The sequence below is a fragment of the Eulemur rufifrons genome, chromosome 15 (genome assembly GCF_041146395.1).
Source record: "Eulemur rufifrons isolate Redbay chromosome 15, OSU_ERuf_1, whole genome shotgun sequence".
Classification (NCBI taxonomy): Eukaryota; Metazoa; Chordata; class Mammalia; order Primates; family Lemuridae; genus Eulemur; species Eulemur rufifrons.
Window position 1 is genome coordinate 98589963 of NC_090997.1, and position 25927 is coordinate 98615889.

General features: G+C 46.1%; 1 protein-coding gene across 1 annotated transcript in view; it reads left to right on the forward strand.

The window, feature by feature from the left end:
• LOC138395858 (rho guanine nucleotide exchange factor TIAM2-like) overlaps positions 1 to 25927 on the forward strand; it is a 415009-nt gene that overhangs the window by 369565 nt on the left and 19517 nt on the right. Inside the window, 1 exon segment of the mRNA XM_069488873.1 lies at positions 8110 to 8213. Within this exon segment, the coding sequence (XP_069344974.1) occupies positions 8110 to 8213 (104 nt within the window).

Sequence of the window (25927 nt, forward strand, 5' to 3'; positions counted from 1 at the left end):
CTCAGCATGCTGCCTTGATCGCAGCCATAGCCTACGTAGAGGATGAGGATACACAGGTAGATCTAAATACTTTTTTCCCCATCATTCTAAGGCCTTTTTGTTGTAGTCAGCATGGAGGTGGCTGGCAGCACATTTTCACCCTGATGACACCTGCCATATTCCTGTTCCTCAGACTCTGAGGATATTTATCACAAGGCACTGGCATTGAATCATGGCAGCCTGCTATTAAGAAACATTTCCTGCCATCTTTGACTGCTCTCTGTTTATTGCCAGTGGTAGCTTGCATTGTCAAGAACATCACCAATTGGAATGTGCCTGCAGGTTAAGTGGACTTGGAAGATTTATGAAATTTACGTTTTTCTGACACAGTGTTTTATGCTGTGATAGAATTTATTTTTCTGTAAGCTTAACAGTGGCATTCAGACTGCTGTTTGGAATTTCCCTGACACAGAATACTAACAATAAAAAAATGGAGAGTCCCAGATATGGTCAGAAAAGTAGACTGATTTTTATCTGTGTTAGAAGTATGTAATATTAAATGGTGATCCCTTTGTTAATGGTGTAGTTGAGGACTTGAATAACCTTTGAATGTGGTCAACTCAGTTATTTTTTTGCCTCACAGAATAGTCTATTATGTCATTTAAATAATTTAATGCTTTTATTTTCATCCTGTTTCACTGATGATGAGTAATATTTGCCTGGATGACAGAGCACAGCAAATGTCATTAGTGAAAGGTGTCACAAACCACTGCGTTTTTAAGTAAAAGTACAAGTAAAATTTAGGAAAATCTGAGTCAGTTAAAAATATGCATTGCTATACAAAGTTTTTAAATTGTAAAGAAGAGATTCTAAGTTTTACACTGCAAATGAACTCAATGTTCAATGTGTTTTTTGTACCATGATAACTGTATCTTGTGAGCATCAGTGCAGAGTTTTATAATAGTGAGTTAAACTTGCAGAACTGAAAAAAAATCTTAATTTTTTATTTACATGATGTAGTTATTCCTCAACTGGCAGCTTTGATTTACCAAAATCTTTCTCTTTCCTTAAAACTGCATTTGTACTTTAAAAAAACTAACAAAAGACACATAAGATGAAGGAACTGAATGGAATAATTTCTGAATTTCTTTTCTGATCTAAAATCTTTGATTGTATACAAGCTGTTCGTTTATGGAATTGTACAGTAGAAATTCTGAGAAATTGAATAGAGAAATTGAATAAATTGAATAGATTAAGAGCGTAATTCACATGTTGTGTTATCTGGATGTGAGTAGATAGATGGTAGAATCTAAGTATTAATTGTCAAAGATGTGTAACTCTAATGCCACAGTGGATTATGTAGTTGAAAATTTAATTAAACCATTTATTATGCACTTGTAACTTCTTCAATATTATTTTTTAGATTTTTTTTATTGAAGATTATCCATCTATGGTTTTCACGTCAGAAGAGGTTTCTAAAGATTAATGATTTAATCAACCAAAACACTGTCGAGGCTGAGACGAGAGTCCCAATTAAATATACTTCATTGCTCATCTGGCTGCTGTATTTTTAATTGTTCTAGTGAGCATATGTTATCTTTCTTTGTGAAGTGAGGGAGCCTAATAGTCACTGGGCCCTGCTCTTGGCTGGGTGCTTCTGGTGCATTTTGCATCCTTTGATGCCACTTGACTCTCGCAGAGGTAAAGCGGGAGGTCCTGGCCATGGGGAGGCAGAGGAGGTGGACCTGCCCCCCACTGACACTTTGGAAATTTGTGGGTCTGTTCTTGGTTATCATAATGATTTGGGGGACAGTGGCATTGAGTGGTTGGGGACATGGTTGCTGGATGTCCTGCAGTGCTCAAGTTAATCCCACACACTGAAGATTGTTCTACCAGATCTTCATAGAAGTGAAAAAAATGTGTATAATTATTGGAGCCAAGAACTAGCTCCATTTTACAAATAAATGCAAATTATTTTTTTCCCCACAACTATATAGGGTACTCTGAATTTTCTAGGAATGCAACAACCCAATACATCAAGGGAAGCATGTCCTTTGTTTTATTCAGAACTTTGCCAAGAGTTTTTGCCTTTTTGGAAAATCATGTCACTGATGGCAACATCACCCAGGCACAGGCATTGGTCTGTGATGAAGCTTGTGACAAGTTGCTGTGATTCTCTGTGGAGCCAGTGGTGACGGCTTCCTCACAGCTTCTAGAGTGGTTGGGCCTGCCATAAACACATATTTTTTTTTTAAATTACAAATTACTTCCCATTTATTTTTGTTTTTGTTTTACTGTTAGGTCATTACATTGCTTTTTATGAAATTATGTGTGAAGGTAGATTAAGTATGATTTTAAAATTTCAGAATAGTTAAAGTATATTTGATCAGAAAGTGGACATTGAATCTGATAGTATTGAGAATTGGTGTACTATAATATATGCTTCGAAGCATTAAAAACATAATTTAAAAGCAATTTTCATTCTCATGCTCCATCCTTTTAGTCTATTTCAAATGAATCCTTAGTTCACAAGTTGAAGCAGAGCTTTTCCTGATGCTATGACTGCTGTCTAGTTCATATGTGCTGCAGCAGCAGGGTGCCACAGACTGGGTAAACAAAGGCACTGGCTCATGGCTCTGGAGGCTGGAAAGTCCAACATCAAGACGCCAGCAGGTTTGGAGATTCTGGTTCCAAGATGGCACCTTGAAGGCTGCCTCTTCACACAGTGGAAGGTGGGAGGGCAAAGGGCGGAAGAGAGCAAATCCACTCCTGAGAACTCTTTCAACAATGGCATTAATCTATCTATGAGGGTGGAGTCCTCATGACCTGATCACTTCCTATCAGACCCTACCTCCCAGCACTTTGCATTGAGGACTAAGTTTCCAACACATGAGTTCTGGGGGACCCATTCAAATCATAGCAACTACTGTCATTAATTTCTCAACCATAGTCTTACTGTACCTAAGAAGGGAAAACAAATGTTCTCCTGTATTTTGCAGTTCTTGTTTTTGGTCACAGGGATTGATACCATCTTGGGGTTTTTTTTTTTTTTTTTTTTAAATTCAATTTCTCTATAATTGCTGTTTCTGAGAACTCAGGAGGTATTCTCAGGCTTTTTGAGTAGAATGGTTCTTAGATCACGTTTTCTAGAAACCAGTTGTCTGTCCTCAGGCCTGGTCCTGGTTGCTGTAAAGGCAGAACCACTTTTCCCATCCCTCCTCACACCCAGAAGCTGCCTGGTATCGCCAGGGTCTGCTGGCAGCCACCTGGGTGGGTGTCCAGGGCCTGGGAAGAACTTAGCTGCCTATTTTCTTGCTACCCGATTGAGTAAGGAAGAGGCGGCCAACGAGACTGGAGATTATGGGATGGCATCAGCTAGATGAACCAAACATTATAGCTGCCTGCTGAGGGGAGTGGTTCTTCCTGAGTGTGATGATTAGCTGCAGGTGCGAGGCCAGCAAGGGGCATTGCCACATGTGCTGAGCCTTCTCCCAGGCTTCCCAATGCCACCCGTTTGCAAAGAGTCCCCCCTTGTGCACGGCAGATTGAGCACCTGCGTAAACTGGTGCTTCTTGGGCTACAGGAGATGTATATGGCAGAACCCACACTTTTGCATATTAACTGTGCTAGGTTGGATTTGAAAGTGATGTAACTGTAAATTTTGAATTCGGATTACGAGCTGTGTGGGTGAGACAACCTTAACATTTCTTGATGTTTCTATTTTTAAGTCGGCACCCAGGATGTGACTCTAACACTGGTTTTGCCCTTTAATTGGACAGGACTTGGGGTTGCCAGCCACTTGGCTGACAGTGGTGCTAATGGGGCATGTGCTGATACACAGCTCAGGAAGAAACTGAATTACTAGGTGTCTCGTACCTAAAGCCTCCTGCCTTCCCCAGTTGTCTGTGAGGAACTGTAGGCCATGCAGAGGCATAGGGAGGCAGGCACTTTCCACGCTAGCCTGCCTGGTGTGTCGTCCTTCTCCAAAAAATACTTGTTGAATAAAGGAGAGAGATGGCTGGGTCTGTTCTTCTTGCGGCACCTGTGTGGGACCTTTGCACTCGGTGGGTACACGGTGTCCGGCACCCGTCTGAATGAGGGAGTCAATAAATGGAATGAGCAGGCCCGAAAGGAGGAGCCTGGACTATGACTTGGGACATTGCAGCTCTGCTCATTCGACCACTAATGGATGCTCCTGTTGGCCACGTTTAAGTGGTAGGTTTTTCAAATTGCTGGACTTCACCCCAAACTGTTAGTTTCCCCAAGGAATACGGTGAGAAAGACGAAAGGGTATGTTTACCAGATACAAATAGATCTCTTGACTTGAATATATTATTTGGTTATTTTTCATTATTTACAGTCATGTTGGCCAAAGACTCTTCTGGAGTGTGTCTGAACCTCCGCACGGTGCCGCGCTGGGTGGGCGGGGAGCACGGGTTCGTTGCTACCTGATAGGGATAAAGGGCCCCTGAAACCCGCACGGTGCACTCACCACGGTGAGGAGCCTCTCCCAGGTGGGAAGCCAGTTTTTCGACTGGGAGGGAGCAGGATATATTTACTCATTTTAGCAGCTGGTGCTCAGGACGTGGGCGGAATGTAAGGGGGGCTGTGTATAGGCATTTGGCTCCCAGGACAGGATGCCTGTTTAAAGCAGCTTTGTAAATAAGCATTCAGATTTTAGCAGCCTACATTCTTTTTTTAGCCAGTCTTCTATTCTTCCAGGATGAACTTTTATGTCATGTCTCCTCTAGAAAGAACACTAAGGGCTCCCTCCTTTTACCGGGATGCAAGTCCTGGTGAAATTTGAGACTCCCACAGCCAGGGATTGGTACCTGTGGATGCTGTACAGCTCAGCCCCCCGTGCTGTGTCATCTCCAGGGTGCGCTGGTGCGTGGCTGGACACGGCGGGGACTCTGTGCAGGCCCAGATACCATTCTGCCTCTGCAGCTTTGCTGGTGGAACAGCTCTCAGATTTCCTGTCTCGGCGGACCTCAGGAACTGTCCAGAGCTGCCTTCTCCTTTCGGGTCCTCAGCGCCAACCTCAACAGACGTGGTCCCCATTGGCCACCCTGTCCAAGCTCATGCCTGAGAGAGGAGCCAGCAGCACCCTAAGGCTCCCGAAGTTAAGGGTCACTGAAGGAGATTGGGCACCTCACCGATTCGTGGTGGAGGCTTTTATCCCGGGGCAGGGAGCGTTCTGGCCGGAAGGGCATCAGTATTCCGTTACCAGGTCAGCGTCGCCCTTTTCTCTTGTGTACCTGAAGCAAGCCTGTCTTTCTCAGTAAGTGAACAAGTACCTTTTTGCCTCTCTTGTGAGAGGCAAACAGTGGCTTAAGGAGTTTTCAGTGTTTAAGTTCCAAAGTTTTGGGAATATATTGACTCAGATGATTCAGAATTCGCTTGGCACTCGCTTGTGACATCAGCCGTGCTATTTTCACCAGCATCCATCTGGCGCCTCGGGCTCCAGAGCTCCTTGTGCCCTTGCTGTGTCCGAGTTCTTCGTGGGACTCGAGGTCTTGTTCATCTTTGCATCCCAGTACTCGGCGTAGACCCGAGGCACGGCCGGTGCTGTGGAATCTTCATCACGAGTGAGTGTGCTCGTGTGGCTGGTGTCGTATTTCCTGTACTTGATATCACTCTTTGGAAATACCAAAGCTCCTTATTCACAAGGTAAAGGCAGCAATAATGCAAATTGGATTCTGTTACCTAGGTGATGTACTTGTACACTATATGGCTTCTGTGACATTGCTGTGTTTTGATTTCCGTATGTTTCTCTGACTTTTGAGTCTCTATGAAAACAAAGGCACCTCCCTGAGGGCCTCCCTCTCCTGTGCCCCTTATGCACTGGACATAAGGGGCACTTCTCATGGTTCTCTCTTTGGTCCTCTTCTTGTCAAACTCTGCGGGTTCTCTCCGGTGGGCACCATTTATCCCATTGGCTTCACTCCTGTGAAGGTGCATTCCGATGACTCCCAAATCCAGATGTCTTTCTAGGCTTTGGCCCTAGGACTACCTGGCCACTGAGCACCTCCCACTGGGTGGCCCACAATGACCTCAAGCTCAGCGTTGCTGAAGCCTAGCGGTTATTCCCACCCCACCCCCTCCTGTGTCCCCATCCGCCCAGTCACGGAACACAAAGCCAGGCATCTCGCTTGCTGCCTCTCGCTTCCATGTCTTACATTTGATAGGTGACAGACTCTCTGCCATCGCCTACTTTTTGTTGTTACTCCATTCTGCATTCATCTGGGTGCTCACACCTCCGACCTGCAGCGTGGCTGTGACGCCCTTGCCCACGGCCCCACTCTCTGCAGGTTCAGCTCCTGCTTGGCTCCCTCACCCAGGCCGCTTCCCATTCCCCGAAGCCCCTCCGTGGTGCCCACCCTGCCTTGTCATCGTCAGCATTGAAGGTAAACCAACACCCCTGAGATTTAAAGACTTTGCTCAAGTGTCTTCTGTGAAGTCCTTTAAGGCCTGAGGGCAGAATTCCTTCTGAGTGTCCCCCCTCAGCCCTGGTGGACTTTTCTGCTATCATCTGGACACTTTGCTGTGCTCCTCTCTCTGCACCCCCCGCCCCCGCCTCTCCAGGCCAGCAGCGGACCTTGAGGGCAGTGTGCTCACTCTGCCTCCCCAGCCCCTCGCAGCACCTGGGAAAGGGCTCGTGCTCAAAACGTGCTTGTTGAAGGGGTGGATGGAGAGATGCACTTACGCCGATGCAGTGGGAGTGAGGGCTGTGTTTCTTTTGTGACTTATCTAGGTTGGTCTCCCTTAAACAAAGGTGCACACATCAGATAAGGAGGCAGCAATGGAGGAACAGGGATGGACCACTTTTGGTTGAGGGTCTCATCTTACTTCCCGTGGAGCCAGCCTGCTGGCGAGGGGACTGCCTCCGTGGTGTGGCATTGGGGTGGGGGGAGGCAGGCCCAAGTGTCCTTGCTTGTCATTGCTGCCCAAGATTTCCCCAGGGACAGCTCATGCTTTTGTGATCAGCACTGCCTTCTCCAGGCAAACTGACCTCTACAGCCAACAGCACTGAAATGTCACTTGGATTGTATATCTGGTACAGATATACAATCTGTTGCAAGATGTAACAGGAAGAAGAAAAGAAGAAATTGGAGTTGTAGAATTCTGCAGACCATTTAGTTGTTTTCTGGAGCCCTCCTCTTGTCTTCAGAGTGAGTGCCTGGGTGGTGGTTGGTGACACCAGCGTGAGTCGGCTACTAGCGTTGCTCCCATCAGTTGTGTCAGCCTCCGAAAGGTCTTCCGGAGACCATCATCCCTGCCCTCGTCACGCTGCCCACTTTGGCAGCAAGCTTATCCGTGCCCTTTGGGCCTAGATCAACTCAGGTTGATTTCTTGTTGTAGCTACAGGAACCAGAAACCATCTGGTTTCACCTAGTTGAGGGGACATTCTATCAAATGCAAGAATTAGAATGAAAACCTATGTTATGTTTTGATAGAGACTGGTCTTCTCATCTCTCTTGGAGAAGATTGTCGAGGGTGAGATATGTGTATACTCATAGGCTGGAAAACCGTGTGCTCTACTCACCTTTGGTGTTATTTCTTAACCTTTACTCCGGAAGTTAACAAGAGTTTGCTGTGCTTCTTGGGGCTTTCAAGTTAAAATGAAATTGTGGTTGATGTCAGAAAAAAGAACCATGCCTGCAAATGAGCAAGTTGTGGATTATGATACATATGATATTACATCATTGGTTTCCAAGATATCTCTGTGGTCCTTTTGTCCTTACTTGGTCAAAAATAGGGAAATACCACCAAAGGTTGCTGCTGTTTGATTCTTGCTCTAATAAATTACTGAAGATAAGAGCTTAGTGAAATATCGTTTGCATAGCAACAGGAAGAGTGACAGGCATTTAAGTCATTGTTTTGATTGGTCTTCTTTGACCAAAATAGGCAGAAGATGTTACTTCTTCCGTTAGCAAGAGCCTTGATCTGCTGCAGGGGACCAGCTCTGTGGCCGTTGTAACTTCAGTGTCACCAAGGACTGCTGTGTTCTGCCTTCTAGGTGGTTTTGCTTTCTTCTTTCCTCTTTCCCTATTTTAGCCTTTGCACCAGTCATTACTACTCTCTGCAAATGGCCAAACTCATGTACATTTTTGTCATTTTTTCATGCAGATTTCAGCAACGTCCCTGACATCACAACAGGTCTGAAAAGGAGTCAGACAGATGGGACCCTGGATCAGGTTTCCCGCAGGGAGAAAATGGAGCAGACGTTCAGGGTAAGATGCGGGCCCGAATCGCAAACCGAGAACCAGGCAGGCAAGTCTAAATTCCCACCTTTACCTGCAAGGAAAAAGAAGATAGAGTTGTCGTATCGCTAGGCCCAGTAATTGATACAAACATTTTTTTCCATTTAAATAATTTCCTTTTTAATTTACCTTTTTGGAGGGAAGTGCTAATGAGAACCATTGATTTTAGCCACGACTCCTCTGCCAACTCTGGCGTGCCATCAAAGAGCAACGCTGACTTTGCCATGCACATTCTAGGATGGTTTTACTTAGCTGTTTTGACAAATAAAACCTAAGCTTGGGTGTTACTTACTATTCTATTCCTTTCCTCCTTTTTATGTTTTTGGCTGAAGATCAATTATTTTTGGAATGTTGTCATTTTGTGTGGTAAAATATATATGACATAAAATTTGCCATTTTTACCATTGTCAAGAGTACACTTCGGTGGCATTGCGTATATTACATTGTCTTGCTGCCATCACCACCGTCCATCTCAGAACTTTTTCATCTTCCCAGGGACTCTGTAGTCCTTGAACAATAACTCTCCATTTTCCCGTCTCCTAACCCCCTGGTAACCTCCTTTCTACTTTCTGTCTTACGTGCCAATTCTGGGCACCTCATAGATAAGTGAAATCATACAATATTTGTCCTTGTGTTTCTGGCTTATTTCACTTAGCATGGTGTCTTCCACATTGTAGCACGTGTCAGACTTCTGTTCCATTCTGTGGCTGAATGATAGTCCATTGTGTGGATACACCGCATTGTGTTGATTCATGCACCTGTTGGTAGACACTTGGGTTGTTGCCCCTTTTGGCTACTGTGAGTAACCCTGCAGTGAACACTGCTGAACAGGAGGCTGCTGCAATCCTAGTTTTCAGTTCTTTGGGTTGTAGACCTAGGAGTGAAATTGCTGGGTCAAGTGGCAACTCTCTGTCCAGCCTTCTGTGGAACTGCCTAGCTGTTTTCCACTGTGCTGCACCATTTCATATCCCGAGCAGCAAAGTAGAGGGTTCCAGTCTCTCCACATCCTCTGCAGCACTTGTTCCATTCCATTCCTTTCCTGCGTTTTTAACTGTCCCTTGTCAGCTGTCCTTTCGGAAACGGTCTGATTGGCAAGATCTATTTTAATGTCCAGTCTAGATTTAACGGATTTTAAAATTATGAGTGTTTTATGTTTCTCGCTTTTGTCATAAATACAAAATAGGGATGGAGGAAATACAGGCAATGGCAGGTATTTAAATAAGAGTTACAAAGTGGGGTGGTGCCCCAGTTGAGTTTAGACTGACGCCCCAGGAGCAAGTCCCCTGGTGTGCAGCGACGTGGCTCACCCTTTGGGGGGCGGGGACGTGCCCTGTGAGGGGGACCAGGGCAGAGCCTGCCGGCCTCAGAGCGGATCCCAAAGGGTTCCAGCGGCCACAGGCACTCCGCCGCCCGCTCTTGTCCCCTTGCTGTGCTCACTCGCTGAACTCCTCTCCCACACCCACCTGCCTCCTCCAGAATCTTCCTCCCTTTCCTCCCAACTCCTCATACAAAGCAAATGCTCAGCCGGTCTGGTTATATCCCCAGGATGCAGTGTTTTTTTTTGTTTTTTTTTTTCCCCCCACTAAATTGAAATCTATCAGCATTTTCCATCCTACTACTCTGTTCTACCTCTGGTGGGTTATTTACTTTTGGGAACCCAGTATTGTAGCTAATATTCATCAGTTTTTTTTTTTTTTTAACAAAACAATGGATTGTCCTAGAGCATCAAATAGATGTGTTTTGATTGCTTTATCTTAAACTTTTTAAGAAAGCAAATCCTCCGGAAACACTCATGAAGCGGGGCTGTCTGAGCCGAGTGTGCCCAGGGCGCTGGCCAGTATGGCGGCCTGGGGGAGATCACTAAACGCCATTAGGGGTAACGGTTTCCTCTGTGCTATAGTCTGCTTGGATTATGCATTAAAGAACTTAAGAAGGAAATTATATTGTTTTGCAAAATTTAAGATTCAGTAAACTACATATGCAAACAGCATGTTAAGCCCATTTCCAACTCTTATATGACAGGGGCTCTCGTAACTAAACAAAGGGAACGTTGCTAAAGTGATGATCACTTTACCTTTTCTCAGATATGAAGATGTCTACATGTAATAATGGATGTCAGGACATTTTAAAAAGATCCTAGGGAAATGCCTGGCAGCTACTCATTTCACGTGTTCTTCGTTTCCTGGGTGACCACCGAAAGTAATAATTGTGATGGATATTAAAGAAAAAGTTTTGAATTTAAGGATTTAAATGTTTTTCCTGTTGTGTTAGTGGTTTTCTTTTTTCTTTTTTTTAAAAATCTCCTAGAAACATCAGGTTATATCTGAAACCAATCCTCTTCTGTTTTTAAAATGGTGATTTGGGAGTTGTCTGATACGTGCCAAGCACGTGCTGGAAGTGGATTTTTGGAACCCCCCACCCCCGCCACACCATGCGATATCCCCATGATGTCCACAGAAGGTGCTGCTCCTCAGGGACAGACCTGCCTCTGTTTCCCTGGCCCCCTGCTCTGGCCCAACTGCTCTTCTCGGGGGTCATTAACTTCTTTTCAGATTAGAGCCTGGTTGAACCTGGGCTGTTTGGGATATTTTGCTAACAAGTATTCTAGGCCTTAGAATAAGGAATAATTTCCCTTGAAAATCAAGTGAAGCCTGGCTTGATGAAGCACAGCTGTAACCCGGGCTTTTGACAGCCCTGCAATTTCTGCAAATGGTTCATAATTGATTGCTTTCTTCTCCGTAAGGGTGCCTATTACTGTCATAGCTCTTTGTGTGACCCCGTCAGCCTCTCCTGTGTGGGGGATTTTTTCCCTCAGTATTGCTAACAATTAGCATGTGCTGTTGTAATAGTTCGGAGTTTGAAAGGAATATACAGTTTCCCTTTGGGTGAGGGGGCTGAAGTTTTCGGTTTGTTCTGGGAGCTTGAGGTGTGTTAAGCAGTTCCATTTCCTGCTCCTCGAGCTGGCTGTGAACATGGGGCCCCGTGTGGTTCCGCCGTCTGCACGTCTGCAGTGACCTGGTGCCTTCCCAGAGCAGGCAGCTTGCAGCATGGGTGGGAACCTAGAGGAAGGGGGTGAGCCTCCCCCAATCATTGGTGCTGCTCTGGAGGAAGAGCTTGGTGGCGCTAGGACGTCCTTGTGAATGTGACTTGGAAGAACAGTTGGGATTTTTTCATTGCCTGGGGATGAGAGAGAGAGAGAGAGAGAGAGAAAACGCACATCTCACTCATTTCCCAACAGCCGACTGTAGATGTAATCCTTTCTCCCAGAGGGAGCAGGTTTCTTTGAACTTTTCCTTTTTATGTACAGCATGTAAGTAAACAAGGGCTTTGGTTTTCATGGATGTAGATTCTGATCGAAATGTAGGCATGCTTGCATGGTTTGCTTTTCTTGATTGGAAGTTGATTTTACTCTAAAAATGTCTAAAGACTGTTACACAGATGAGAAGATGTGCCTGTCTGTCCAGAAGGGATTCTGACAGTAATCTTTAAGCACTCTTTGCAGCTAAGGATAAGAGAACTTCTGTTGGATACTAGATGTTCTGTGGCTTTGTCAACTTTTCCTTTCTCATTCCAAGGTCTTGAAATTGATCTCTGATGTAGTTTTGTCCGTCTGAAATACAAAGATATCAGAAAGGCCAGGGAAATATTTACTCTGTAAAATGCATTTGAAAAGTGAGAGAGGAATAATTTGAATATAGCAATTAATTTTATGCTTGTAAAATTTCCTTGGATCATAACATGTACTTGTACTGGGCTTAATGCTGTAAAAGAAAATCTACAAAAATGAAACCCGTTTTCTACAAGGTAAGCAGAGTTTTTAATTTAGTTATTCCTGATTAAATAATTTTTTTAGCTCTTTAGAAGATTTTTATGTAATCACCTAGTGTAGCTTTGGCAGTAATTATTTTTGCAGTTTGTAGGCGTTGTGTTGATAGAACAGAGCGCATGGAGAATCTGGAGATATACAGCATGGCAACCGAGTGTTGTGCTCTTTGCAATTTAATTCTGTTTAAGGTATATTTTGTCCTGTTTATTTTTTCAAGGTAGAAAAGAAGGAACGTGCGCTAATGGCTAGGTTTTTAGTGCACAGCGTGAATAAAACTTGCATTTAATATTTAATCCCTGCTCACTCACATAGCTTAACCTTTTGAGTTTTTCACATGGATTGTTTTTAAGAGCGTGCATATCTAAGAAGCTCAAGGAAAAGAAAGAGATTAGACTACATGATTTGCTTTCCAGCATTCTCAATGTATTCATCTTTCTTTGATGTATACTTTCCTGCATTATTTCAAGATCTTTTTGACTGTAAGATGTTTTCGTTAGGAAATATAATTTATAAATAGTAATCTTTCTTCATGCCTGTTACTTAGTAGATTAATATAATCATGATCCTTTTGTTAAAACTCAACATACCTATTTCCCAATGCCAGTTATGTGACCTAATTCCTATTTGAATGAACAGAGAGAGCATCCTCAAAGCAAACGTTTTGTCCCTAAAAAATGGTTTGGGTGTGGCGTTTTCCAGAGGTAAGACAATGATCTTTCACAAAGATTTAATTCCAGGCAGCCTTTTCTTGCAAGCGGTGGTATATTGGAAAAAACTCTTGGCCCGATGGCTGCAAACCTAACTCTGTATCCGGGTCCCCCAGGCTTTCCCACTGTGCGACCTGGGGCACATTACCTCACCTTCCCAAGCCTGTGTGTCGTCCTCTGTCAAGAAAAACGCCACCGTCACCAACCCTGTGTTGTGGAAAGGATCACGTGAGATCGTTAGGCTCTAAGTTGCGCCTTCCTGGCGGGCCTCACAAATGCACATGGTTTCAAGTTCTTTGCCACTCTGCTCACCTCGTGGCCTCTGGATCTGGGGGATTCACTGTTAGGAAACCATGTGCAGATATGCAAGCACCCTAGTAAATTTGCTATTGAAGTTAAGACATGTGCATGACTCAAAGATCTTAGCTGCCTACTCGGTCTTGAAGTTAGTGTCTGTGGTCAAATTCTCCTGGGCTGTCCCATGAGATGAAAAAGAATCAGTAACTGAGGCCCTTAGGAATTGGGTCCTCTTGGCTCTCTGTGGTCCCCATGGAGACAAAGCCTGCCCACCTTTTAGCTAATTTTTCTTATGTATAGTGCTGTAAATGCATGAGCCTTTCCAAAGGGTTACTTACACTGACTAAATAAAAATAGTGTGCGTGAGATCAGGCTTTACCTCTAGCAGGAGCAGCCTGTACATGCAGAGATACTTAGCGAAGCCTGAGGACTGTGCCAGTCCGGGAGGTCTTGCAGACTTTGTCCCTTCTAGAAGACAGGCAGCAAGGACACAGTTGCTAAGGGTTGGAGTTTTGCACCCAGTTCTCATGTGCGCCGTTCGGCCTTCCTAATGCCATACTTCCTTTTGGCACAGACTTGGTGGCAAGTTTGCGGACTTGTTTGAAGCGATTGTGCTTAGTTATCACTGGGGTCTAAAAGGCCATTTGGTCTCTTTATTGTTAGTTGGATTCCTTTTTAATTTCCCATTTTCCTAGCTGCAGGGTATCAGTGCCCTGCTCTCTGTCTCTCCTTGATCACTGGGCTGCTGTGTCAGGCAGATGCCACCCCCTTGCCAGGTGTGGCACAGAGAAGATGCCGCCGCAGCATAAGGCATGTGGAGCCCCGTCCTCTCTGTTCCAAGGGATCACTTACATGTTCTGCTCGGCAGGGGTAGAGACAACACTCCTGTGTCAAAAGGAAAAACAGAAAGAAAGACAATCTGGAGTGGCAGTGAGAACCCGAAAGGGAACTCACTAAGCAGGTGGCCGCACGGAGAGCAGTGTGGGGACAGAGAGCTTGTCCTGCAGGAGGAGGACGCACGGTGGGGGTTGACGAGAAGGCAGCGGGAGAGAACCCTGCTGGTGGTGACCTACCTTTCCACCGCTTCTGGCCAGCGTGGCAGGTTCCTCCTGGCCAAGCATGTCCCTGGGCAGAGGCAAGCGAGGTGGTGGGAAGGGGGCCAGTTGGCCTGGGCTGAGCCGGGGGACCGTGCCAAGGACACGGCAATTGCCAACAGCAGGATGTCGCCTGATGAGCACCCAGCTGTCTGTGCCTTTGCCAGGGACGCTTGTTGAATGGGGCTGGCTGGGGTGGGCACCGCAGGGGCTGTGAGTCCGCACGCAGAGGCGGCACAGGCTTGGCTTTCTGTAGTAAACACGGCCCACACACACGTGTCGGAGTGGACTGTCGCGGAAGGCAGGGAGACTCGAGCCTGGCGGGGCTGGTCTGGAGGCCGGGCTGCTCAAGGTCAGCTCTGGGAGGCCTGGGCCAGACACATCCCCTTCGGCTCTTCTGTCCCCTCGTCTGGAAAGTGGGGACGATGTCACGTGGCTCACAGTGAAGCTGGCAGGTCGCAGCGGGTGTCGCCGCTTCCCCTTCCTCCCCTTGCCTTTTTGTCCTCAAACCACCACGGCTCTTGGTTCCCGGCCTCTCCTTTCTCTCCTCCTGCTCTCTGCCCCGTGGACGTTCCTTCCTGCCTTCCTCGGTCCCTGCTTTTTCTTTCTTCTCCAGACTTGCCCTTTTCATCCTGTTTGTCTGGAAAAAAGGACAAGTTATTATTAAGAGTCATCTTCAGGGTCACAGGATGAAGAAGAAGGGAGGGAGCCGTGGAGGCAGCACCGTGGCCCCGGGAAGTGGGGGGCGGAGCAGGGTTGGCAGGGAACATGTCAGGCCAGCCAGAGGCTGAAGGGCTAATTACACCTTCTCCCTCACACTGCGGGGACAGTGACTCACAGGAAAGTGACTTGGAGACCAGACTGCAGACTTGGGGCTGCGGCCCCACAAAGACTTGACCTTGACTGGGCAGAGATGCTCTAAGGACATGCTGGTCTCCACGCAGGGATTTGTCTGCGCAGGCTTCTCCTGACCCTTTCTCTCCTTTGAGACAGCAAGGGCCACTCCCAAGCTATCTGGGGTGAGACTTCAAGAGGGACGTGTTTGTTTCCTTTCCAAAGCAAACAAAAGGTGAAGTTCGGAGGGTAGCCAGCCAGCTCCGTGCAGCCTGGGTGGTGGACGGAGTCTCCGGCCAGTGCTCCTGCATCTGCCCCTTTGTCTCGGCCCGCAGGGATGGCAGTCCAGATGGGGTCTAGTGGCCAGTTCCCGTGCCCTTCCTCTCCTCTCCCCCCATCTCCTGCCTCTCAGCGCTCTATGACTCCGTCTTTATTTCCTTTCTAGGCTTCCCGGGTTGGAGATAGGCGGTTATGGAGACCTCAATATAATTTTGCTTTTTGGGGGGAGAAGAAAGCAGGGAGTTTGAGTTTGTCAGGCCAAACCCTAATCTCAATGTAAAGGCCTTTTGCAGACTCTTGCATATTCTTAGGGCAAGCCGTCTGCAGTCGGGTGGACTCAGTAAGAACACACCGGTTTCTGCCCCAAGGGTTACACTGATAATCCCTTTCTCTGTCTTGGATAAGTCATCAGACTTCTGCTTCTGTGAAACCGAGGGGTCAGTGTGACCATCTGTCCTGTCTGACATCTCCCTGTCTTTCTGTCTAAATACCTGACCTAAAGGAGTCCACTTGATGTCCCTTTTGTCCCCATGAATATGGAGAGTGGCTTCAAAGAAAGACAAACCTTAGAAGAACCCTATTAAAACCTGCATCGATCATTCATTGTCCTTCACACAGTTCATTCGAGTTAAAACCACTCAGATTTGTGGAGGTCTTTAAGGTAATGGTGTGTGAACGTCAGGATGGTGAGATACTTTATACTCCCATATCCTCTGCTCTTTTACTCTGTCACCTTGTTTAGGGCCGTATTTAGAGCACACCATTTGAGAATCTGAAGAAAGCTTTGGGACCCCAGGAAATTGCTCATACACATATGTAAATAAATTATGTACAATTCTAGGGTGTTCACCGATCTTAGGACATTTGCCCATGGAATAAATTAACTCTAGGCTCGTAATTCTGACTTTGAATAAACATCTGGGTAATCTAGCCTCTGTCTTGACTTAATATTATTGACATTACAGAATCAGTTATCAAGTACCTAGGATATGAAAAGCGCAGTTTAGTCAAGTGGTATTTTGAACTCTTTTTATCTTCTAGTTACTTTGCTTGGATGAGATTAGCTGTTAATGCTTTATTTTTTTAATGTGCTGAGAGACATTGAGGAGTGTTAAATAACCCCTAGATGGCAAACAAATTATTAGGTTGAGACCAGAATAGCTTATGTTGGTGGTGGCAGTTAGACATCCCCAGACATCACTGGACGCAATTGCAACATTATGTGCTGGTGTTTTGGCAATTTAAAAAGTTTTATTTTCTGTAATTAGTGGAAAAGGTGATTATGTTGGAATAAGAATTTAAGTTTTGATCCCAAGCCAAAATTTTATAGATATCTTGGGTAAAATAAACAGCCGTCTGATGGACTGCAGGGCGGTGGTTTACACGCTCAGTTTAGGGGAAGTGCAGGCAGCCGTGGCTCCTGTGTCCCTCGCCCAGGGGCACTGTGACACAAGTTAGCTCAGCTTCTCGCTTTTTTTCTTTTAAAGGAGTAATAGTCACAATTACAATCTAATGTTGGCTTGCTGCTATCTGGGTGCCTGAATCTTATCTAATCTTTAATATTTACCAAAAACAAAAACGGGATGGAGGAGGGGACCGGAGTGCCCCGCTATTTGTTCATTGGCTCCTTCACATCTTCCCAGAGGCATCTTCAGACGTTGGCCTCCTTAAGAGTTCTGAAATAGTCATCTGGATCCCCTCTTTAAATATTCTTGTGTGCTTAGAGATTGCAGTCGAATGAAAACTTCGTACTGAGTAAATGAAGATGTGTTTGAGTCTCAGCGCTTTCTTTATGCCTGTCATTACTCATCCAAGATTCTCACCTTTTACTTATGTCCCAGCCCTACAGTTGGGCTGGTGTTACTTTTTAAAAAAAATAAGTTCTGAGAAATTGTTCTGAGTCATCTTGCAATTTCCTCCGTCGTCTTAGCTAAGAGAGGCTCTGTGTGTCACCGTGTTTCCAGCTGAGGGAGGCGAGGTGGCGGTGAGCCCTGGCTGGGGGCGCTGCACACAGGCACACGTGGTGCTTCCCCAGCTCACACGCCAGCTTCTGGCTGCTGAGTGAAGGCTGGATGACTAGCTTTGTAAATCGGTCTCCTGCTGTTCTCGATAATGGCAGGGAGAAAAGGGCAACAGAAGCATAGATATGTCACTAATGTGGGAGCAAGGAGAAGACTGGAGGTGTGTTTTTAAAGGCGCCCAGTTCTCCTGCCCCCTCATCCTCTTGTTTGCTGCTGCCTCTTCCTCCTTCCTGCTTGTCTGTTCAGCTTCCAGCACATCCCTCCTCCTCCACGCGTCACCTGCCTTTGCCCTCTCTAATTCTTTGCTGTCACCTGAGTTCTCTGGTGTTTTCAGAAAACAGCTGTCAGAGGAGGAAGCTCTGAGATGTGTGATTGCTTAGAAGGTTCTGGCCAGGCACTTGCACAGGGAGGGATTTCATCACTGGCTGCTTAGAAACCACAAACGTTGCATGACTTGAGAAGTCCCGTGTCTTCCTAGCTCTCAGGCTGCTTTCCGCTGGCGTTAGGATTGTTTAGAATCCATGCCCTTCGTGGTGTGTTCGGTCACAGATAAAGGACAAGCAGAGAGGAGACTTGCGGGGCCGCATGGCCTGGGCCCTAGATTCCAGGGCGGGCTGGGCGGGCTCCGCTTTCCTCTCGTTTGAGTGGCGAGGTCCAGACTGTGGTGCTTTTATAGATGCCTTTTCAAGATGGAAAGGCTGATTATCCGACCAGTCATCCAAGGTGAGCTTTAAAGATAATTTTTTACGGCTGAGGCTTTAAAGAAAGTTTCAGTTTACATTCTGTCATCGTCACTCTGCCTCTCCTGTCTTTTCTTTGCTTGGGCGGCTGGCCGTGCACGCCTCCTGGTTCCTCAGCTGTTCTCACCACTAGGGATAGGCTACCTGGCCTTAGTTACTGTGCATTTATTGATTTGTATTTTCCAAAGGTTGATCAAAATTGTCAAGCTATTCATTAAAAGTAATGGTTGTCTTAGTTTGAACTTTAGTACTTCATTGCTATTATGTAGTCAGTGTAGATTTTGGAGACCTGTTGGTGGTAAAGTCTCAGATACACATATGTAAACATGTAAGGCAGGCACTGTTCCAGGTGAGATTATTATTATTTTGAGAACCTGCCAATAAGGACGCTAGAGTAATAGAACAGACTCAACTATCACATTGCTTAAATCAGCAAAAAACTGTAAGTAAAACTGTAGTTAAGGGGCCTGCAGGTTATATATATCTGTGTTCACTTCAAGACAACTAGCCCTTGGCAATACCCATGCCTGATTAATAAGTTTGCCAGGATATTAACATATAATTTAATGTTTTACATTCTTACTACTTTTCTTCCCAAAGCTAGAGTTTGTTTGAAACCAGATTTCAAGCATTATTTTTAGTCGAATTTTAGAAGTGAAAACCTAGGCCTTTCTGAGCATGAAGAGGGAAGAGGTTGGTTGCAGAGAAATCACAGCGCCTGCACCCTGTCCCCTCCCCCCATGCCACTCTTCCTAACCAGCTGGGAGGCACCCTTGATCCACGGAACCTAAAGGAACAGCAGTCCATGGAAGTCAGTGTAACTGTGGGAGATGTCATGAAGGTACCAGCTGCCCCAGGGGCTGAGAAGAGCTGATGCCCCCTTCCTGAAGCTCACTGGGGTGTCATGCAATGCCAGCCAATCTCAGCTGCCCCCCTCCGCCCCCACCGCCCTTGTTAGCTGAGCACCCCTGAGGGCTCTGCTTCTAAGAGGAAGAAAAAGACTGTAGATGGTGAAATTTAAATGCTCAAAAAAATTCTTTAAGGATTCATCATTTGCCCGTAACAAATTCAGCCAGGGAAAGGACCACCTTCATTCCCCCGAGTCAGAGCCCGTGTTCCTGTGCCCTGTCCCTGTCAGTGAAGCCATGGCTTGGTTTCTTCTGCAGAAGAATATTCCAGGGCAAAGTCAAGCATGCTGTGGCTCTTTGTTTTGTGCCCCTGTCTCTGGCAGAGTGTTGCTGTCACCTTGGGTTGGCTCTGATTGTCCCATGGCCAGGGCTATACCAAACAGCACATTTGCAGTATGTGCTTGGAGAGAGGGATGTATAAGAAAGATGTGAGAATTAACTGGAAGGCTCTTATCCTCTGCTGTACTAAGTTGGAAAAGAAAGTAGATGTTTATCTTTTAATTTGCTATTGCGCGGAGTGGAAAGACAGCCAGACCAGAAGTGCTGGAGCCTTCCACTCGCTCAGCAGAAAGGCTCGCTCAGGAGCCCTTATACCCTTATTCATTAAAAACAGTGGGGTTATATTTCCATAACAGTTCCGTGGCTGTGAGGTGACATAAAGAAGGGCCATGCAGAATGGTTTTGTAAACTACAAGGGGTGCTGAGTGACGTTGCTTAGACTTCACCCTTCGCCTGTACTAGAAATGTTAAATATGTCACCTCATTGAAGCGCTGTCTCCACAACCCCACTGAATAGATAATAGGAGCCCTTTAGCCTGAGGCAACTGGGATCCAGAGGAGTCAGCTACCGGGCCAGTGTGTCCTAGGCAGAGCCAGCGATCAGACCCGGCCCTGCCGGATTCTAACACGGACTTTCCTTGACACCATACTGCCTAGTGAGGACAATGTGGCACTGAATGAAGAAAGGGGTGAAAAACTATGTGTTTAAATACCAGACACTTGGCATATGGGTGTATTTGCTCTTGAATTGATTTAAAGGTGGAACAAGTCTATTTGTTAAATTGCAGGGTATGATATTAGAAATCTGGACACGACTTTTTTGTTCTTTAATTTACCAACTTGGTTACACCCCCATGGACAGGGGAATCTGTGAGGATATGGAGACCTGAGGCTTATGTTCCAAAAGAAGGTGGACAGAGCCAGCAGGGGCCGCAGCTCTTTACAACAGTCTGGAAGCTGATCTAAGATGCCCAGGGAATGTCACCAAGGAACTGGAATGGGGCAACTGAATTAGTGTTTTCTGAGCATCTTAGAACTGCTCCCCCAGCCGAGTGCTTGGGCCGCAGCTGGGAGCTGGTGCTGCTCTGCTCTTTGGTTTTCTAGGTAAGGAGCCCGCGTGCGTTACAGCTAGGCAGCAAATCAGTTGCTTAGGGAGCCGGGGAGAGGGCTTAGCTGGGGCACAGCTGTCCTAAGCAAAGCTGGACACCGCCTGAACCATTAAACATAAGTGTGCAGAATCTCTCCCCTTCCGGGATTCAGTCGTATCATCCTCAGTCTTCTACTCAGTGTAGCTTTACCCGCCCAGAAAACTGGTGGCTGACAGAGATTTGTCAAAGCTCTAGTCTGTCAAGAATTTAATTAAAGTTGGTTTTATTGACATATTTTCTCTTCAAATTGAGTGAAGCATGCTTTACTGTCCAACCATTGATATACAAAAAGGAAAAAAAGCCTCAACTTGGTAAATTCTCAGAACATGTAACACTTAAAGACCTTTCCTGCAAAAACTGCTCAGTGATATCTTATCAGTTACCAAGAATTAAGTCAGAGACATAACTCTGGAATAGAAAGGCTATGTTTGGAACACTGGCAGTAGACATAGGAACCAACTAGAACGAAGTGTTAAATGAAACAGTAACCAGTACAGAGACAGTTACTGTAAATACACAAGTTTAAACTGACTTATGTGCTAATCAGAACAAAAGTAGGCTGTGAGAGCAAGTGGAAGGAGGAGAATGGAAAGAGAGCTGTGAGCTGGGACGGGGGCCGTGGATAGGTGCAGGTGGAGGGTGGTGCCGAAAGGTAAGAAAAGTCCTGGTTAAGAACATGTTGTTCCCGAAAATTGGGCTGAAAGACATTGGTTTAAATACTTCTTTAGTTAGATAAACATATTTAGAATGAAAGTTAAATGATACAAGGTAATCACAAAAGGAATTTAAATATAGGTCTTAATGCCCCAAGTCACAGGAGAAGCAAACAATCATCCCATGTCAAAAAGCAACACCAAGTGGAAACTATTACGAGAGATTAAACGTTGTTTTTCTGAGCCTTGGATCTGTGCCAGGTGAGCATGCAGGTGTTTTTGTTTTGTTTTTGACCCAGTTGAAAGCATACTACACAAAAGGTTTTATATCGGATGTGACTTAAGATGTCATTTGTAGTTTCTAGGCAAATAACATATAAAGGTCATTTTTAACGTTTACACTTTACTTACTGAAAAATTGCAGAATAAAGTTTTATAAATTATTTTAAGTTTTAATCCAAAAGAAGAATCTCTTTTGACCTGGGTTCATCTCTCTATATCAGGAGTTGGCAAACTTTTCCTGTAAAGGGCCAGATAGTAAATATTTTAGGCCATGAAGCTACTCAGCTCTGCATTGTAGTGAAGCAGCAGCTGCCATACACAGTGTGGAGACGTGAGCAGGCGGAGTTCTAATAAAACTTTATTTACAATAACAGACCACAGGCGGATTTGGCTCACAGGCCACAGTTTGTTGACCCCTGTTCTAACGATCCACCTGGCCCACGTGCCTCTTTGCTGGCGAGCAGATTTAATTATACATCACCACTAAGCCATGTCTTTCTTTTTGGGTGAAACATGGAGAAAATGCAGGGCCTGGCACAGGAGGCATAGATTAGCCTTAAGGGGGACATCAAAACACCCAATATTTTGTATGAAAGAGGTGGCTGGTTGTGTGGAAATGCTGCCCCAGCCCTTGAAACCTCCTTGGCAGAGGGAGCGTATCTTCTTCATTCCTGAATTCTGACTAAACTGTTAAATACGGAAACCAAGCAGAAGGCAGGCAGCGAGGACACACAAGCCCGTCCTGGCTCTCCTGTTCCCCCCAGGCTGTGCCACCCATCTGCTCGGCGGCTCCCTCCCCAGGAGCAGGGTTCCCTGCCCATGACTCTGGCCTGGGGGGCCACATAGCAACGACCATGGTGCTTCCTCCCTGCAGGCACGCAGCTCTGACCTGCCCTCCTTGGGGTGTGCTGCCTGAACACTATTTGCCACTTGGCACACCACAGTGCCACATACAAAGAACTGTGTCCATAGGCCGGCCTGGCCTGCCCTTCCTCTAGACAGCAAGTGGCCGCTGCTGCCCCACTCCCCTCCGCCCTCTCTGGCGCCCTGGTGGAGCTGCGGCCTGGCCCAGCCCGGCGTCCCTGTCTGCCTCTCGTTTATTTCCCACGGCCCTCACAGCCTGGGTGAGATGCCGTGTGCTCCACGTTTTGTGGTCGCCTCTCTCTGCCCTTTACCCCCCGACACCCCAGCAGGGCCTGGCGGAGAGGAGCTGCTCGGAAAAATTGCCAGTGAAATGAAATTCGACTTCTCTGGCCCTTCCTTTGGGGCGCTCAGAGAAAATGTATTCTTCCATACTTCTAAAAAGAGCAGAAATTGAGACATTAAACTCTTTATGCTAATTATAAGTTTCATCGAGCCCTAGCTTTGACTGATGCCTTACATTCTGCTAAGTATTTTTATATGTTTTATCTCACTGAATCCTTTCTATGACATTGTAAATGTGATCCCTGCCATAAAGGTGAGTAAACTGAGTCAGGGAGAAGTTAGGGTCACACAGCTGGTAACTGCTGTGGTCACGGTTTGAACCCCAGAGCCTGTGTGGGTAAATCCTCCTGCGTTTAAAAAAGTAATTGTGATTAAGGAAGCTTAGCCCAGGGAACACCCTGAGGCCCTTGGTGCCAGCTGCAGCTTACACTGGGGCTGTGAAGAGGGGCAGGACTCCGGTGACAGCTGTGTCAGCAAGCGCACACACCCACCCGCATAATGCCCTCGGGCCATCTGTAAGGTTTGTGCCACCCTCACCCGCAAGTGGGTCTCGTCTGCCCTGAGCTCATCTCCTTTGCAAGTTCACCGCCTCCTGCCCCTCCCTGCTTGGCTATGCTGCAGGCCCCAGCCTCTCTCCTGCCTCGGGCCACACCGCGCCCACCGTGGGTCTCTGAGACGGCTGTGCTTCCCCAGCCTCAGCTAGCTTAGTTTGGCTGACTTTATTTACCCCAAAGACACAGCTTCTGTGTTAGCTGTCCCTGCCCTTGCTCTGACCAGAGCTGGCCTCGCTCTTCTGTTTCCACAGGACCCCACACTTTGGACGTCAATCATATTAGAACTACTTGCTCAAAGCTTGTCTTCCCAGCCAAGCTCAGGGACTGGGTGGGGAGGGATTGTGTCAGTCTTGTTCATCACAGAATGTCTTAGCAGGCCTTTTCTGCCTCACATCTTTTTTTTTTTTTTTTTTTTTTTTTTGAGACAGGGTCTTGCTCTGTTGCCTGGGCTGGAGTGCAGTGGCATCATCACAGCTCACTGCCGCCCCGACTCCTGGGCTCAAGTGATCCTCCTGCTTCAGCCTCCCGAGTAGTACTGGCAAGTGCCACCACCCCCGGCCCTCAAATCATTTTTTTTTTAATGATAGGAAAAGATTCCATTACAAAAATATTTTTTAATTCAACCACTATAAAAAAAATGAGAAAATGCAGATAAGCCAAAGTATTAAAATTAAAATAATTTTAAATTCAGTGTTAACCACGGCATTTATTATATAGTTCCGTTTTATAAAAATCCGTGCATACATATTTATATGTAGTAAATATATATAAAAATTACTTTAAAAAATGTAGACCTACTTTTTTTCCTTACCAGTAAATCATATCCTTCTTTGTTGGTCAAGAGATGTCCATCTTTCCTATCATTGGTAACTGCTGCATACGTCTCATTTTTGTACCATAATTTATTTAGGTTACTGTTTACTTCCACAGTCTACGTTCTCATTCTGCCTAGGAAATAGAACCTTTGGAAATATAACATCTTGTCTGGGAAACAAAGAATGAGGGACTTTTTCAAGCAGTGTTTCCTCATCCTTTTTTGTGCCATTTTGATAAATATAAAAAAGTCTCATGCTGTTTCCCTGGAGTCTTCAATGTATTACTGTAAGATGAATGGTTTCTCTCTCAATTATTAATACAAATGTCAGTAATCATCTTGACTCTGGTTTTTGTTTTGTTTTGTTTTGTTTTAGAGACAGGGTCTTGGCTCTGTTGTCCGGGCTGGAGTGCAGTGGCTCCACCATAGCTCACTGCAACCTTGAACTCCTGGGCTCAAGGGGTCCTCCAGCCTCAGCCTCCCAAGTAGTTGGGCTACAGATGCACACCACCACACCTGGCTAATTTAAAAATATTTTTAGGCAAGATGGGGTCTTGCTCTTGCCCAGGCTGGTGTTGAATTCCTGGCCTCAAGCGATCTTCCCGCCTTCACAGTGCTGGGATTACGGGCACGAGCCACTGTGCCCGGCCCTGGCGCCTGCTTTTTAACTCCCACCCTCCCTAGCCAAGGTGCTGATGTACTACTCTCCTCCTCTTCTACCCCTCCCTCCTCCTCTGCTGAGACCTGGTGTTGCCTTCTCTACTCGGCCTGCCGGCCCTGTCAGCTTCCCCAAGCACCTAAGAGAATTTAGACCTGGAATTCTGCCCCGGCCACGCTTGTCTTGCCCAGGGTGGCTGACTGAGGTCGGCAGAGCAGGACGTGGCCCACCCTGTTCCCACTGTGAAGATGAGGCGGCTCCACGTCAAATGGAGATCATAGCCTGTCTCTGCCCATGAACCTTTCTGGGGACGTCATTTAACCCTCTGTGCTCCTTCTAGATTCTCTCTGCCAGTAACATCTGGGAATAAGAGGTCTTTCTGTAGACGGTGACGTTTACAGAGTTCAGAGTGAGTTGAGATAAAGTCTTTTGTACAATTTTTAGATAGTCTTTTATGTTCTGAGGGGAGCTTTTCTCACTTAACTAATCTTTCAGAATATGACAGCTGACACCGTAGCTGCACTCGGAGATTACTTAGCAATGCAGCCTCCTCATGGCTTCCAGACAATGAACTGGGAATTTTTTTAGTGCCTAAAACGTATATTTTATTTTTTCCAACATTCTCTTTAGGTGCAGTAGAAGTAGCAGAACCTTAGTTCCTCTGCCTGATGTTCTGGAATGGTGGCACCCTGTGGACATTATCCAGACTGGGGTTCGGTCCAGGTCACTGGCTTAGCATACAGCTGGCCAGCATGGTGCAGGAAGAGGAGGCCGTGGGTGGCAGCCAGGACCTCACACGATCACACACTGTGATGTGACCAGCTCACCAGTGTGACGGCCTCCTTCCTTTAGCTCTGTGTGTTGGTTAAGTCAGTTACAGATTCCCTCCCAAAGTGCACATCCTTGTCCCCTAAACCAGGAATTCAAAGTAATACACACCGCAAATGCTATCCTTTAAGTCTTTCTTAAGTATTTAAGGCATTTCTTAATTTTGAAATATTACCCTAAATTAGGCAGCACTTTTAAACCTTTTTTCGTAGGCTAGAAGGTTTTTTTTGAGCCCGAGTAGTATGAACAGATGCCTTTGACAGCAGCTTGTGGTGCCTGGAGCCCCTAAATGAGGGCACAGCTGCACGCGAGGCCAGGAGAGGTGGGACACGGCTCAGCCTCTGATGAGGTGAAGGACTCCTGGCTGGCACTTCACACGGCAGCTACGGAACCTCTGGCGTAATCTCGGAATGATGTACCTATCCTACAGTAATTTTTCCTTTAGGTTTCAAAACACATAGGGAAGTTGCAAAACCTCAGGTAGTACTGTCTCTAAATAAGAGCAAAGTCAGTGTCAAAGTTGGGATCAGTGGAACAGATTTTACCACCCTTGTCA